Source organism: Chenopodium album, chromosome 17 (genome assembly GCF_948465745.1).
Source record: "Chenopodium album chromosome 17, dcCheAlbu1.1, whole genome shotgun sequence".
Taxonomy (NCBI): domain Eukaryota; kingdom Viridiplantae; phylum Streptophyta; class Magnoliopsida; order Caryophyllales; family Amaranthaceae; genus Chenopodium; species Chenopodium album.
Genome location: NC_137850.1, coordinates 7861475 through 7876689, shown reverse-complemented (window position 1 = coordinate 7876689; position 15215 = coordinate 7861475). Strand labels below are relative to the sequence as shown.

Here is a 15215-nt window from a genome sequence, read left to right as displayed (position 1 = left end):
ACTCTCTAGGGTCTTTGAATCCCTAGATCCATCGAATGATTTCGGTTCAGGGACCTTCGTACGATCTCCTGATAAGTATGGAGATGTCTTCTCTTCAATCGTCTTACGGAGAAGAGTGAGTTCTTCCCTCAAATACTTCAACTCTACATCCATCTTAAATTCCTTCTCCTTGTATAAAGGAGTTCCATTAGGACTAACCATTTTCCCTTGTTTTCCCACAAGACTTTGAATCATTCCATTCATTTCGTTTGAACCTGTTGGATTAAAGAGAGTAAAAACCATGTTTTTTGGTAGTTGATTAATTTACTCCACAAGGAGCTTGTGGCCTACAACATTTTCCCACAAGTGGGTAGTGGAGTAGACTTTTTATATCTATTTTACAAGATAAATCAGCCTACTCCACAAGTAGGTTGTGGCCAACAACGATTGCCCACAAGTGGATTGTGGAGTAGGCTTTTTCATGTCTACATACATTCACCTTTTGGCATTCTTCCTTCATCTCTTAGATTCTCTATTAACCTCCCATTGAAGTGGATGTTTATGGTGATTTTATCACCTTTTGATGTCTAGATTCATCCTCTGAAACTCCATCCTTATAAATTTGGCTTGGTTATCTTCTTCTTTTTTTTTTTTTTTTTGAGGAAACTTGATTATCTTCTTCTTAGATACACATCATACCTAGAAAAAAAAAAAAAAAAAAAAATCTATCTAAACACATTTGTTCTTTGGGCATAAGTTTATATGACTCCACCTCTCATCCAAAAGTGCCTTTGAGTGAGAGTGGTGTGTAACCTTAGGGAACGTACCGGCAATACAATGTGCACCTCGGTTGCACTGGAATTCGTTTTCGAAGGCAGTGACAAAGTCACTGCCACACCATCTTGCTTTTGATCAAACAATTACATTATTCATTCTATTGTTTGTAGCCTTTGAAACACTTATTTTACAACAGAACCAACTCTCGCACCGTACTAGGAGGAAGATCATCATTTTAAAAAATAAGTACTTCTCGATCTTGGCCAAAGAGACCTTGATTTCTTCAGAAAATTTCACCATTTTTCTATAGTTATTTAGTAGAAGAATTTTTCGAAAGAACGCTAACTTTGTGGGACTAAGAGTGAGAGTCATGATTTAGAGGAGCGAGATTGGGACATTGATTTAAAGAAAGTGGATTGTGATGATAATTCACAGAGTAACAACAATTTCCCAGAAATAGGAAATCTAAACTTTCCTCCAAACGATCGGCGATTTGCAAATCGAGAGTCTTATGTGCACGAAAACTTCTTACCATTTAATGTTAAAGCATCCTTACTTCGCCTTTTCCCAATACTAAAACCGTGGCAAGTAATCTTTGCTTAAATTCAAATCACATCCCATGACTTCTCTATTGTGATTTATTTCCTTTGGTGCTTGGAGAAGCTATTGTGATGATGTTGAAGCCTTAAAACATGAAAGAAACAATTTTGCTACACACCTCACAACCCTTTAGACAAATCATTAGCCAAACATGTACTCTTTTTTTATTTATTTTATTTATTTTTATTTATTTTTTTTTCCCTCTCCTTTCTCACCCTTATACCTAAAGCAAAAATCAAGTTATGTATTTTCAATGTTGAATTCCATACTTCATCCCCTCTTCTCACCTAGATCTACAATTTTCAGTGCCTAATTAAAAAAGGAAGGGGAAAATATACTACGTTTTGATATTGAAATTAGCATTGAGAGAGATCTTTAGTACTTTCCTCCTATCCTAATACTGTAAAAGAGGAAGGGAGAATTGGATGGACCGAGAGAGACAAAGAAGGAAGTTGCTTTGGTTAAGGACTTGGGATTGTTTAGCCAATCACATCTGAACACCAATATTGTACTCCCTCCAGCCCTAAACGAATGCTCCAAGGCCCTAAGTTTTCACTTATTTAAGAAGGCAAAATTTTGCACATGGGTGAGGAGTCCGAGGACAATTATTAACAACAAGAGAGAGAGAGCAGGTAATTATTACCTTTTATTATTTCACCCCTCTTACCCCATAATATCTACACATTTCCACTTTCTCTCTAAATTTATCTACCATATCTCTCTTAATTAACAAAATTCCACTTTCCCACAGTATTTACACATTTCCGATTTCTCTCTTAATTTTTCTTACCTAGACCCACGTTTTAACAAACTCTCTTACTTTATTAACCTTTTTTTAACATCCACTTACCACATCAAAACTCTCTTCAATTACATTAATTTGTACGCAAATAGTATATGTTAAGAACTTTCGGAAACGGAGTGAGTAGATTAGACAAACAAGAGGCCCACCAGAGCAAAACATAATAAAATTCAGAAAACCTAATTCGAAAACAAAACTCCTAGAGCTTTACCAGACTAATTCTGTCTACTGAGACCTAGATTATAGAGAATCTACTTAATCCAGTGAGTCAAGTTCTGCTTGGTTCAGATCGAAGAATGAATTCTGTGGCACTCATTGGTTGGCTAAACAGCTGCTTCAAAACCCTACAACATATTGAGTTAAAGCACCTAATGGACCCACTTTAACCCCTTTTGTACTCCTTGCAACACATGTAGATCACTCTTTCCAAGTTTCTAGGAATCTAAAAAGGCCTCAAAATCAGTAACTAATTCCAGCAGAAAAGAGATAGATGTATCTTTACTGTTTGGATAAAATTTGCAACTTCTGTAAAATAAAAATTAAAATGACATAAAGCAAAATTTATTCTTACAGCTCCTTTCACTGCCACATCCAAGTCTGCATCATCAAACACTATGCAGGGTGCATTGCCACCAAGTTCCAGGGATAGCTAACATAAATAATGGAGATTATTAGGATATCAACCTACAAATCCAAAACAGACAAAAATAAAAATTTAACCATACCCTTTTTACAGTATTGGCTGAACCAGCCATTAATTTCTTTCCCACAGCAGTTGAACCTGTGAAAGTGATTTTTCTCACCTTACAAAATTACAAGCATTATCATACATTCAGTAACAACAAATACTGAGAAAGACACAAAAATCCTTTATCAGAATTCCAACCTGCGTGCTGGCCAGTAAAGCATCCCCAATTTCTTTAGCGTTTCCCATGACAACATTCACTACACCCTGAAACGTAGAAAGAAAAGCACCCTTACAGAAGTGATCCAACATTATATGATATCTTCAGTAGAAACATTCAACTCTACAACACGAGAACGTTTATTATAGAATACAAAATACGAAATTTTGACTTTTGCTACCTGTGAAACACATGCGTTTCACTTTTGCTACCTGGGAAAATTTTTATTTTATTTTACTACCTATCAAATGCCATTTTTATAAAAATTGCTACCAGTTAACGGAATCAGTTAGTATTTCCGTTAGTGAGATCTAGCCACCCTCACTAACACCTTTCGGCCACCACTCCCTCCTTAGCCACCCTAACTACCTCCCCGTCAGCCACCAAAAAAAAAAAAAATAAATAAATAAATTTTTTCTTTTTAAAAACCCAGCCTCCTCTTCATTCTCTCTCCTCTGAATCTCCTCCTTCTCTTTCTCTCTCATCTCCACCTCCCTCCTCCCTCCGGTCTCTCTCATCTCCGCCTCCCTCCTCCCTCCTCTTTCTCTCTCATCTCCACCTCCTTCCTCCCTTCTCATTCTCTCTCCTCGGTTTTTGAAGTCCAGCGCCACCCACCCCTAGGGCTTTTGATCGGATTCGACCACGGCACAACCAATTAATGGTTTTTTAGGTCGAATTCGACCATGAAAACTCCAAATTTGGGGGTTTCATGGTCAAATTTAACCATATAAACCAAAAGTTTCATAAGGTATGTTTACCTTTTTCCATCAATTTATTATAAATTTTTTTTTAATTTTTTGGGTAGTGGTGGTCTGGTGGTGCGTGTGGTGGGTGTGGCTGTGCGTGTGTGATGGTGCTGGTGGTGGTGCGTGTGGTTGTGCGTGTGGTGGGTGTGGCTGTGCGTGTGTGATGGTGGTGGTGGTGGTGCGTGTGGTGGTGCGTGTGGTGGGTGTGGCTGTGCGTGTGTGGAGGTAGTGGTGTTGGTGGTGCGTGTGGTGGGTGTGGTGGGTGTGGCTGTGCGTGTGTGATGTTTGTGCGTGTGGTGGGTGGCGCTGGGTTAGTGGTGGCTGTGGACTTAGGCGGGTTTAGGGTTAGGGTGGGGATTTTTTTTTTTAATTTTTTGGGTAGTGGTGCTGGTGGTGCGTGTGGTGGGTGTGGCTGGTAGGCTAGGTTGCACGGGGACGCCTTCTGGCCGGTGTCCCCCATCCCAGGGACGTTACGGGTACGGATATGCCTCGGGGACGGCTTGGACGTCCTCGGGACGTGTTGACTTTTTGGGGACGGGTTGACTATTTGAGGACGTTTTTGGGGACGCGCGTGAGGCTTAACACCGTCCCCATGAGTGGAGTCTTAGAGCTTCAAAATTCAAAAATGGCAAACGGTGAAAAGGTTGAAGGTGGAGTCTTGGAGCTTTAAAAATGGTGAACCTCAACATATTCAACAAAGGATGGAGAAAGAAGAGAGGAGAAAGGAGAGAGAAATAAAAAAATGAATGGAGTATTTTATTGGACCCGCTCCATTTTCTCTTTTTTAAAAAATTCAATGCATGCTTTTTAAATTTGTCAATATCTCAGTATTACTCTATTACTCTATTAGGTACTAGTAGTTCTATTCCTCCAAAAAAAAAAAAAAAAAAAAAAGGTACTAGTAGTACAGTAGTACTTAGTTTTCGTAAAAAAAAATAAAATAACAAAGAGTATTAGTAGTGTAGTACTGCATCATACGGAGTACAATTAAATAGTCTATTTTAAAATAAAAATTGTTAACATTTTTGTGGGAGATCTGTTTTTTTTTTTTTTTTTTTTTTTTTTACATTTTATTTTGTTGCATTAAAATGTTTACAATGCTCCATATTTTTTTTATATTTTTAAATTAAAAAATCGCCGTCCCCGTACCTGGAATTTTTAGATTTGCCGTTTTCCGTCCCCGTACCCATATATGTCCCCGTACCCGTATTGGTGCAACATAGCTGGTAGGTGGGGGGATGAGATTCGTAGGTGGGGGAAAGGGAGTAGGTGTGGAAAATGGGGTAGGTGTGGTCACCGGCGCCGGCCGCCAGGGGGAGGGTGGCTGGGCTTTTTTAAGGGGTGGTTGGTTTTTTATTATTATTTTTTTAATTTTTAATTTTTGTTTTATTATTATTTTTTTAAAAAAAATTAACTTAACGGAACTCTAACTGATTCCGTTAAGTGGTAGCGATTTTTAACAAAGTGTCATTGATTGGTAGTAAAATAAAATAAAAATTTTCCCAAGTAGCAAAAGTGAAATGCATGTGTTTCAGAGGTAGCAAAAGTCAAAATTTCCTACAAAATAATATGACTAAATCTTTTCTCCATTGACTTTCCTTTCCAAGGGATTAATTTGGCTGCACAAAATCACAAAATCGATAAGATTTATATGTATTTGAGGAATGAATTCATGAATTTTTAATAAAAAAATTTCCTACTTTTTCCACATTTTTCTTACACTCAGCTACCTTTATTCCCTTCCTTACATTATCCACTTATTTCTTATATTTACTCACCACATCAACACTTTTATTCCAGTTTCCTGAATTTGTATTCAAACAGAAACATAGGGAACTTAGAACAGTTCATCCTGGAGCAACTATTTGCCATATCAAGTGTTCATCAGCCAAATTTAAGATGTTTTATGAAAATCAAACGTGAAAACACCTTCTAGGGAAAATCTGAAACCCCCTACATGTTTTTTTATTTTTATTTTTTTATTTTTTATTTTTTGTAAGCACCAAAAATTCAATCAATCTATTTTTGCCTCTTTCTTGCACATTTAAGTCGATATGGGTTTGATCTTTTGAGTGTTTTGAAAATTCAACAAAGAAGACTACAAAAAGTTTGGGATATTTTTTCTTTTTCTTTTTCTTGGAAGTTGGGATAATCTATAAAATTAAATATGTAATTTATTGCAAGAACCTCTAACTATGAATTTACCCTGTTACTAGCTTCATTATAAGAAAATTATTTTATATACCAAACAAGTAAAACATAAAATGTTACTTTTAAAGCAAGGAAAAATGATTAAATTACAGGAAGAAACCATATACCAGACGATATAAAATTCTCAAAAATCATAAAAACAACATATAGAGGACAAACTCATTTATGGAAGAAATAAATAATAAATCTTTTATCTCTTATATTCAGAAAATGAATAAGCCGGTCTAATTCCGTCCTACAGGCTTGTGTAATACAATTTACAAATTAATAAACAAGCTAATCTCTTCTAAGTTGAGACCTCTTCTCCATAATTTGATTAGTCCTTTCCAATCAATAATGACTAATTGACTATTCTTGTCATCAAGTGATGATGCTCCTGCTATGATAATCATAGTAGGTAGAGTGAGTATAATCCTGGCTAAAACTTAGGCCTTCTTTTTTTTTTTTTTTTTTTTTTTTTTTTTTTTTTTTTTTTTTTTTTGTATTTTCCATCATGGCTGCTAGTCTTGACTAGATGCTAAACTACCAGTTCCTAGATTCTGGCTGAGTCTTTTAAATATTTTTTTGGGAAGACTTTTCTTTTGAAGGTTACTTTTACTTGGAGGTTTAGCCCTTGAAGAACTAGAAATTACGGAATTTGAAGCACATAAGTTATTTTTTATTTACGATAACCTTTTTTTTTGTTTAAAACCTTCATATGCAAATTTATTTTACTGAAATGCAGTTGTCATGAATCTGATTTTGATCAGGTACATGGATGATTTTCTAACTGGTGTTGCACTCATCAATGCTTAGTTTAATAACCCAGCACTTTTTTGGCAGGCAGTTTCTGACGTAAATTTATGTTTTCTGTTCAGGTATTGTTATTACAAGTTTAAGGATTTTGGTTTAGCTGTGAAAGACCTTTTTACATGTGTCAGCTTGATGAGGGTAATAAATCTGCATACACTTATTTGGTGGGTTTCTCATTTTACAATGTGGATGTTGGATCACAAGAAATTGTATGCATGTCTGTCTTCTTCCTCCTCTTGGTGACTGGCTTAAGTATCATATCATTAGGGACTGTCCTTATCATCAATCAGCGGGTACAAGAGAGCAGAGGAGTCACATATGTATGCACTCCAATTTGACCATGATTTTCTGGAGGCTTGGACTCATCTAACTCCGGTACCGTGTATCAACTTCCCTCTTACTGCTCACATTCTTCTATCGTGAATTTGTTCCTCAAGCTGAGTGCTGTTGTCTGCAATTTGGGAAATCATCATAACTGACAAGTTTTCGTCTTGAATGTTCAAATTTTTAGACTTTGAAATAGAAACCAATTACTATCTTTTTTTTTCTCATAGTCCTTGCACTTATCATGGGGCATAAATTTAGGTGATAAATTGTTTGGTTATCTATTGTTATCTTATTGAAAAGGTAGATGTGACACGAGATATTGGGAATTTGGGGTGTACTTTTTAAATCTAACAGAGAGAGTACGGAGTGGATAAGAAAGACTAAGAGAGTAATAAATTATGGTGGGCTCTATCCCAAACTAGAAGTGTATTTATGAAAACTGATTCAGAATAGATGAAAAGTGTTAAAATAATTTTGGGTCGAGGGAGTATCTCTGCATAATGTTTTTAATTTCGTGTTTGCAGTATGAGTGCACAACATACTTGACTATTTCTTGTTTGCAGTATGAGTGCATAACATACTTGACTAGATTGGTGATTTCAGCTTTCACTTTTCAGGAAGTGCCAATTATTATTAGTATTAATTGAAACTGCAAGTGCAAGTGCAAGTCCTCGTATCCTTTTGTTTGATTTTACAGTACATTGACTATTTTTATAAAATAAGGGAGTGAATGATTAAGATGCTGGGAGAGTAAACAAAACACCCAATCCAAAGTAATTACCGGAGGTATCCCAGCCTGAATGGAGAGCTCTGCTGCTGCCAAAGCTGTCAATGGAGTAAGCTCTGATGGTTTAATCACTACTGTGCAACCACTAGCAAGAGCAGGACCTACCTGATAATGTTAAAAGAACATGTTACTTTATCACAGATCAATCAAAAATAAAAATGAACAAATTGATCAACAATTAGTTGCTTAAAGGTGGCTTTCCCCAGACTTCATAGTAATTGCTTAGAGGCATCTAATAAATCATGAGAGAGTTTGAGACCTTTCTGGTAATCATTGCCAGTGGGAAATTCCAAGGAGTTATGACTCCAACAACACCAACAGGCTGCAGAGAAGATTTTCAGCGATTCGTTAGGAAACAGCATCAAATGAAAATTTCAATGTAGAAGGGTATAAACAATCCAACAGCAGCACAGCGATATCCAACTCTCAGACCTAATCACACAAGATAACTTCATACTTCCCCTATCCCACTAAGACCAGTAAAGGAAAAACAGTGTACTAGTGAAATGAATTCCTACTGGAAAGAGACACTTAAATGAGACTCTTTACATGGGACAAAGGAAGAGCTCAGGATGCAATATACAATGAGATACAATAGAAACACAGACTGGAACCTATATGATAATGACTCCACTGTTATTTCTCTAACAGAAAAAATAATTTATTTATTTATTTTTTTTTTTAAAAAAATAAAATAAAATAAAATTGCAAATAGCAGTAAGTACAATAACAGGGCAATATATTAGAACCATTCTAATATTTTCCTCACAGGGTAACACTGATATTCCCCTACCGCTTTAGCCCATAAAAAAACTAATAACTTATCCTATCCAACAAGTGATTCCCTTGAAAACTAGTGCATTCTGTTCTAACCATAAACACCATAGAACTGCCATAAAAGCATTTTGCTTACGCCACAACATCTTCTTCTCCTTTGCCTCCTAAAGCTCAAAAAACAAACTTGCAACAGATGTAAAACAATGTGGGATAAGTTGTACAATCCATATGCAAAAATCCTCTACCAAATATTGGTACATATCTCACAATAATGGTTTCAATATCTTCAAATCTACAAAGTACAAACTATCAAGAGTGTTAATTGTTGATTCTTCAAAAACAATTCTAGATCTTATCTAGTCCCTTAATCTTAATCTTACAAATATATTGAAGAAAGGATTCACTTTTATATGGCCTGTAAGGCATTTGTACCAATTTTGTTCCTATTTCTAAAGACTTCATAACCTATTATGTGCTTACTTTCTGAAAGGAAAATTCCACTACAAGCAAATAACATTAAACTACAACACATATTTATATTATCTGATATTTTGTTAAAAAAAAAAAAAGTGGCATAATTTATTTAGACTTCATAGACATACCTGTTTTAGAACAAACAACCGTCGATCAGATAGTGGAGTAGGAATGATTTCACCATATACACGTTTTGCCTCCTCAGAAAAGAATTCAATAAAGGAAGCCCCATAAGCAACCTGCAATGAGAAATTAAGTGGTTGCTACAAAATTATAATACACCCAATGTAATCAAGTTAATGTTATTGGAAAAAGAAATTGAATAAAATTTTCTACAAAAATCCCCGAGTAGAGCTTGGAGTTCCTATTTGAACTAATAGCAATTTTAAAAAATACCCTTTGATTGGTTATTGTCACAAACTGACATACTATAGACACCGTTTTCAAAGAATGTAGTACAATTTAAAAAATACTACTTCCTCCGATCTTAAATGTTATTTCTATTTTGACTGTGCATGTTTGTTAGGCATTACTTTCACCATAAGTATCTATAGTTGCATATTAATAAAAAAAATATAACGGTTGAATATTGATAAACTAATCATTGAGATGATCAAATAAGAACCAACATGGTTATGGTTGGAGGGATGACCATGAACTAGTTGACCATGAATTGATATATGGTAGCTTTGACACTCTAACATGCGCCAACTTTTATCCAACTATTTGTGATTTCGTGCTTGACTAATATTTGATTTGTGAGGAATTGTGTGTTAGTTCCTGATATGGCAATAAATTTAGATATTGGTTTGTCTATTAGTAATGTTCCATGACACACTTATATGCACATTGAAGACAAAGGCATTTGTTATATTAAGGAGCCGTTATATGATTTTAGATATATTTGTTCCTACTGGCTACCTATGTGGCTATGTTGTTGCCTATTCCCTTATAATGTTTTTTTTTTTAACCACATTATTGGCCTAATTTAGCCCCATCTATTACTAGTCCCAAGCTTGGCTTGGGGGAGCAACTAGTTAGTGAGGTAAAAGGGGTGGTAGTGTGCACAATTTGGGTAAAAAAAGTTAGAAGGTGTTTTCTTCTTGTATTGTGAGTTGGAAAAGATTACAGAAGTATTCAAAAGTTGGAAAAAAAATATTACCTCACCAATTGCTTCTTTTAAGGGTTTTCCTTGCTCTAATGTAATGAGTTGTCCAAGCTCCTCCTTATGAGCAATCAGCAAATCATACCTGAATGAAATAATTGTTAAGAAAACTAAACAATGCCACAAAAGATATAAATTTGCCATAAACAAAATAATAAGTGTTATTTTCAGACCCTGTTTGAAAACATAGCCTGGCACAAATACCAATTCAATAAACATAATGCCATATTAACTTAAAAATTCACGAACAATTTGGAAGTAGATATAATGCAATAATCCATCATACACTATTTATGCACCAGAATAAAAAAAAATATATCCCTATTCCAGAAAGTTTGATACACTATCTGCTTTAGGGTGTTTCTAGAAGTTCGACTTACTTCTGCTTGATCCAATTTCTGTAAAATCCTTTCACTATTTACCCCCTCACTAGTTACACCTTTATACAGTCTCTAACTTTATCCACCTTTTTTTTTTTTTTACACTCACACCTTTTACTCCATCCCTCTTACTCTATACACCTTGTTTCTTTCACCACTTATTTTTCCAACTTTCCTAGAAACAAGAGTCTACATAAAGTAATTCAAAATGGCATAATTTAAATAGATTGAGATAATAATTTAATTAACAAGTTTCAAGTCAATGGTTATGTAGAACCTTATTCTTTTCACCTGGTTTATATTAATAATTAAATTATTTTTACTTAATTACTATTACATAGTGTTTGTTATATATATATATATATATATATATATATATATATATATATATATATATATATATATATATATATATATGGGAGGGATCCGGTGAGAATAGGTCCATATGTGAGAATTCAGACTTATATGGGAACTGATCTAAAATTTAGAACATGTGACTCAAATTAAAATTTAGAACATATGAGTAATAATTTAGAACATCTGATTTAAAAATTAGAACATGTGAGTAAAAATTTAGAAAATCTGCTATATGAAATATAAAACATATGAGTAAAATTTAGAACATCTGATTTAACATTTTGAAAATCTGCTATATGAAATATAACTCCGCCAGTGGGTTTCCCGCTGCCAGTCCCAAGCCTGGATAAAGGAGGAGGGTTACGGTAGGCCAGTGACAGCCAGTATAAAACTTCGTCACATCCCATGACATGAGCCAAACAGATATTTTCGTGGGGGCGTTCCCTACTCAGCGACGCGCTGCACTTCCTAGACCCGGGTGTAGTGATAAGTATGCAAGGGTTGCTAGGTCGTCGCCCAGAAGCGACGCGCCACATTGCCCGAGTGTGGTGTCAAATGAGCAAGGGCGTGCCATTGGGGCGTTCCCTACTGAGCGACGCGCTGCACTTCCCAGACCCGGGTGCAGTGATAAGTATGTAAGGGTTGCTAGGTCGTCGCCCAGAAGCGACGCGCCATATTGCCCAATTGTGGTGTCAAATAATCAAGGACTTGGAGTTGGGATCAGGAGGGAGCGTGGGAGAAAAGAATTTAGTTTGCGGATTGGTTCTTGGAATGTGGGGTCTCTTACGGGAAAATCAGCAGAATTGGTAGAAGTAATGAAAAGACGACGCGTGAACATCATGTGCCTCCAAGAGACAAGATGGACAGGAGAAGGAGCTCGAGGCTTGGTTTTGGGGTATAAGGTATGGTATGTTGGGCAAGAAACGAGCCACAGAACAAGGAATGGTGGAGCTAGGAACGGAGTTGGTGTGGTTCTCGATGAGAGGTTGGCAAAAGAGGTGATCGAGGTCTATCGGAAGAACGATAGGTTGATAAGGCTGAAGTTGCTATGTGGCAAGGAGATTGTGAATGTTATCAGTGCTTATGCTCCCCAAGTGGGTTTAGATGCAGAAGAGAAACGACAATTTTGGGAGGACCTAGACGAGGTGGTGCAGGGTGTCCACCACTCAGAGAAGTTATATATTGGAGGGGATCTAAATGGGCACGTTGGGGCGAGCCGAGATGGCTATGAGAGTGTCCATGGAGGCTTTGGGTATGGGCAGAGGGACGCCGGTGGTGAAGCTATTATGGATTTTGCCCAATCATATGATTTAATTTTGGCTAATACTTGGTTTAAGAAGAGGGATTCACACTTGATAACTTTTCGGAATGGAGCAAATGCAACTCAAATAGACTTCCTGCTCACAAGGAGCATAGATAGACAAAGTTGCATAAACTGTAAGGTTATCCCAGGGGAGAGTGTGGTCACCCAACACCGGCTATTGGTAATGACTATTCGTCTGAAAGAGAAGGCGAAGAAAAAAGTTAGACAAGAAGAACCAAGGATAAGATGGTGGACCCTAAGGGATGCAAAAGCTAAGGTTTTTACAGAAAAGGTAATTGAAGAAGCGGATTGGGATGGAGAGGTGGATCCGGACATGACCTGGTTACGAATGAAGAACTGTTTCCTAAGAGTGGCCAAAGAGGTCTTAGGGGAAGTAAGGGGAAGAACTTCGGTACAGAGAGATACTTCGTGGTGGAATGAAGAGGTGAAAGCAGTAATTAAGCAAAAAAGGGAATGCTATCAAGCCTTAGGAAAATGTAGGAGTGATGAAACCTTTGCAGCGTATAAGGAGGCTAAGAGTAAGGCAAAGGCAGCTGTTCGCCAAGCAAAAGAAAAGGCATATCAGGAGGTTTATGAAAAGCTTGATTCCAAGGAGGGAGAAAGGATCATTTATAAGATGGCAAAGAGAAGACAAGAGGCAAGGAAGGATATTGGCATGGTGAAGTGTGTCAAAGATAAGAACCAAATGGTCCTAGTGCAAGAGGAGGGCATCAAGGACAGGTGGAAGGGGTACTTCGATGAATTATTTAATGGAAGTAATGGAGTTGTGATAGGAGATACCTCTATGAGTGATGAAGAAATCAACATGGAGTATGTGCGAAGGATTAGGAGAGTAGAGGTGGAGATTGCACTGAGGAAGATGAAACCTAAGAAGGCGGTTGGCCCTGATGGGGTACCGATAGAGGTGTGGAGGTGTTTGGGTAAGATTGGTATTGATTGGTTAACAAACCTTTTCAACAAGATATGGACGGCTACAAGGATCCCACAAGATTGGAGGAAGAGCACCTTGGTCCCGGTTTATAAAAACAAAGGAGACGCTCAAGATTGTTCTAACTATCGAGGAATTAAGCTTATGAGCCATACTATGAAGTTGTGGGAAAGGGTGATTGAACAAAGGTTGAGGGCATGCACAAGCATTTCAGATAACCAATTTGGTTTTATGCCTGGGAGATCTACTATGGAGGCAATCCATTTGATAAGACAAATGATGGAGTTTTATAGGGTAAAGAAGAAAGATCTTCATATGGTCTTTATTGATTTAGAGAAGGCATATGACAAGGTGCCAAGAGAGATACTTTGGTGGGCAATGTTGAAGAAAGGTATCCCACGAAGGTATGTAGACCTAGTTAAGGATATGTATCGGGATGTGTCAACAAATGTGAGGACATGCGGAGGGTTGACAAAAGATTTCCCTATTACAATCGGATTGCATCAAGGGTCTGCATTAAGCCCTTTTCTTTTTGCAACGGTTCTAGACGAATTAACTAGACCAATTCAAGATGAGGTTCCATGGTGTATGCTGTTCGCAGATGATATCGTTTTGGTGGATGAGACTAAGGATGGGGTTAATGTCAAGTTGGAGCAATGGAGGCAAAGGTTGGAATCTAGAGGGTTTAAGCTAAGTCGGAGTAAGACTGAATATTTGGTATGTCGTTTTGGCACTCAGAGGGGGACAAGCAATGAAGTGGTGAGTTTGGATGGAAAGGATTTGACCATGAGTGAATGTTTTAAGTACCTAGGGTCGATCATCCAGAAGAATGGTGACATTGATCAAGACGTGACCCACAGGATTAAGTCAGGGTGGCTTAAATGGAGAGCGGCCACGGGAGTGCTATGCGACCGCAGCATTCCCTTAAAGTTGAAGGGAAAATTCTACAGGACTGCCATAAGACCAGTGTTGCTCTATGGTACAGAATGTTGGGCTTCTAAGAAAGAGCATATTAAAAAGATGGAGGTTACGGAAATGCGCATGTTAAGGTGGATGTGTGGAAACACTTTAAGAGATAGAATCAGAAATGAGGTTATTCGCAAGAAAGTAGGTGTGGCGGGCATTGTAGATAAATTAAGGGAAAATCGTCTGCGTTGGTTTGGACATGTAAGACGGAGACCCGAGGGTGCACCGGTGCGAAGAGTGGAAGAGTGGGACCATGGAGGGATTAAACGAGGAAGAGGGAGACCAAAGATGACTTGGTTGGAAGGAGTGAGGAAGGATATGAAGTGCATGGATTTACGTGAGGATGAAGTTTTGGATCGTAAGGGATGGAGGAGAAAGATTTATGTTGATGACTACACGGAATAATCAAATTTGGTTCATGTTAGCCGACCCCACTTTTGGGATTAAGGCTTTGATTGATTGATTGATTGATTGATTGATTGATTGATTTAACATTTTGAACATGTGAATAAAAATTTAGAACACCTGGTATAAAATATAGAAAATGTAAGTAAAAATTTAGAACATACGCTTTAAAATCTGGAACATATAATTAAAAATTTTAGATCACACCGTTTTAAAATTTAGAACATATAAGTTAAAATTTTGGAACAAGTTATTTAAAATTTATAACATTAAGCTTAACTAATTTATGGTTTAGAACATGTGAGTACTAATCTAGAACATTTGATTTAATTTAGAACCCCTGAGTAAAAGTTTAGAACATCAGATTTAAAATTTAGAACATACGAGAAAGTTTACCTACAAAGGAAATTTCACAAATATTACAACATACCCATTTAAGGAAAATAAATATAACATTTCCCACTACAAATACCCAATATACCCTCATTAATACTTGTTTTGGATAATGGTTTC

At 36.8% G+C, this 15215-nt stretch overlaps 1 protein-coding gene across 1 annotated transcript in view; it reads right to left on the bottom strand.

The window, feature by feature from the left end:
* LOC145589467 (succinate-semialdehyde dehydrogenase, mitochondrial-like) overlaps positions 1-15215 on the bottom strand; it is a 35404-nt gene that overhangs the window by 8988 nt on the left and 11201 nt on the right. The window contains exons 7-13 of the mRNA XM_081646045.1: positions 10340-10427; positions 9306-9416; positions 8186-8248; positions 7921-8031; positions 3045-3110; positions 2884-2961; positions 2730-2807 (exon numbers count right to left, since the gene is read on the bottom strand). Of these exons, the coding sequence (XP_081502171.1) occupies positions 2730-2807; positions 2884-2961; positions 3045-3110; positions 7921-8031; positions 8186-8248; positions 9306-9416; positions 10340-10427 (595 nt within the window). The remainder of the gene's footprint in view (positions 1-2729; positions 2808-2883; positions 2962-3044; positions 3111-7920; positions 8032-8185; positions 8249-9305; positions 9417-10339; positions 10428-15215) is intronic.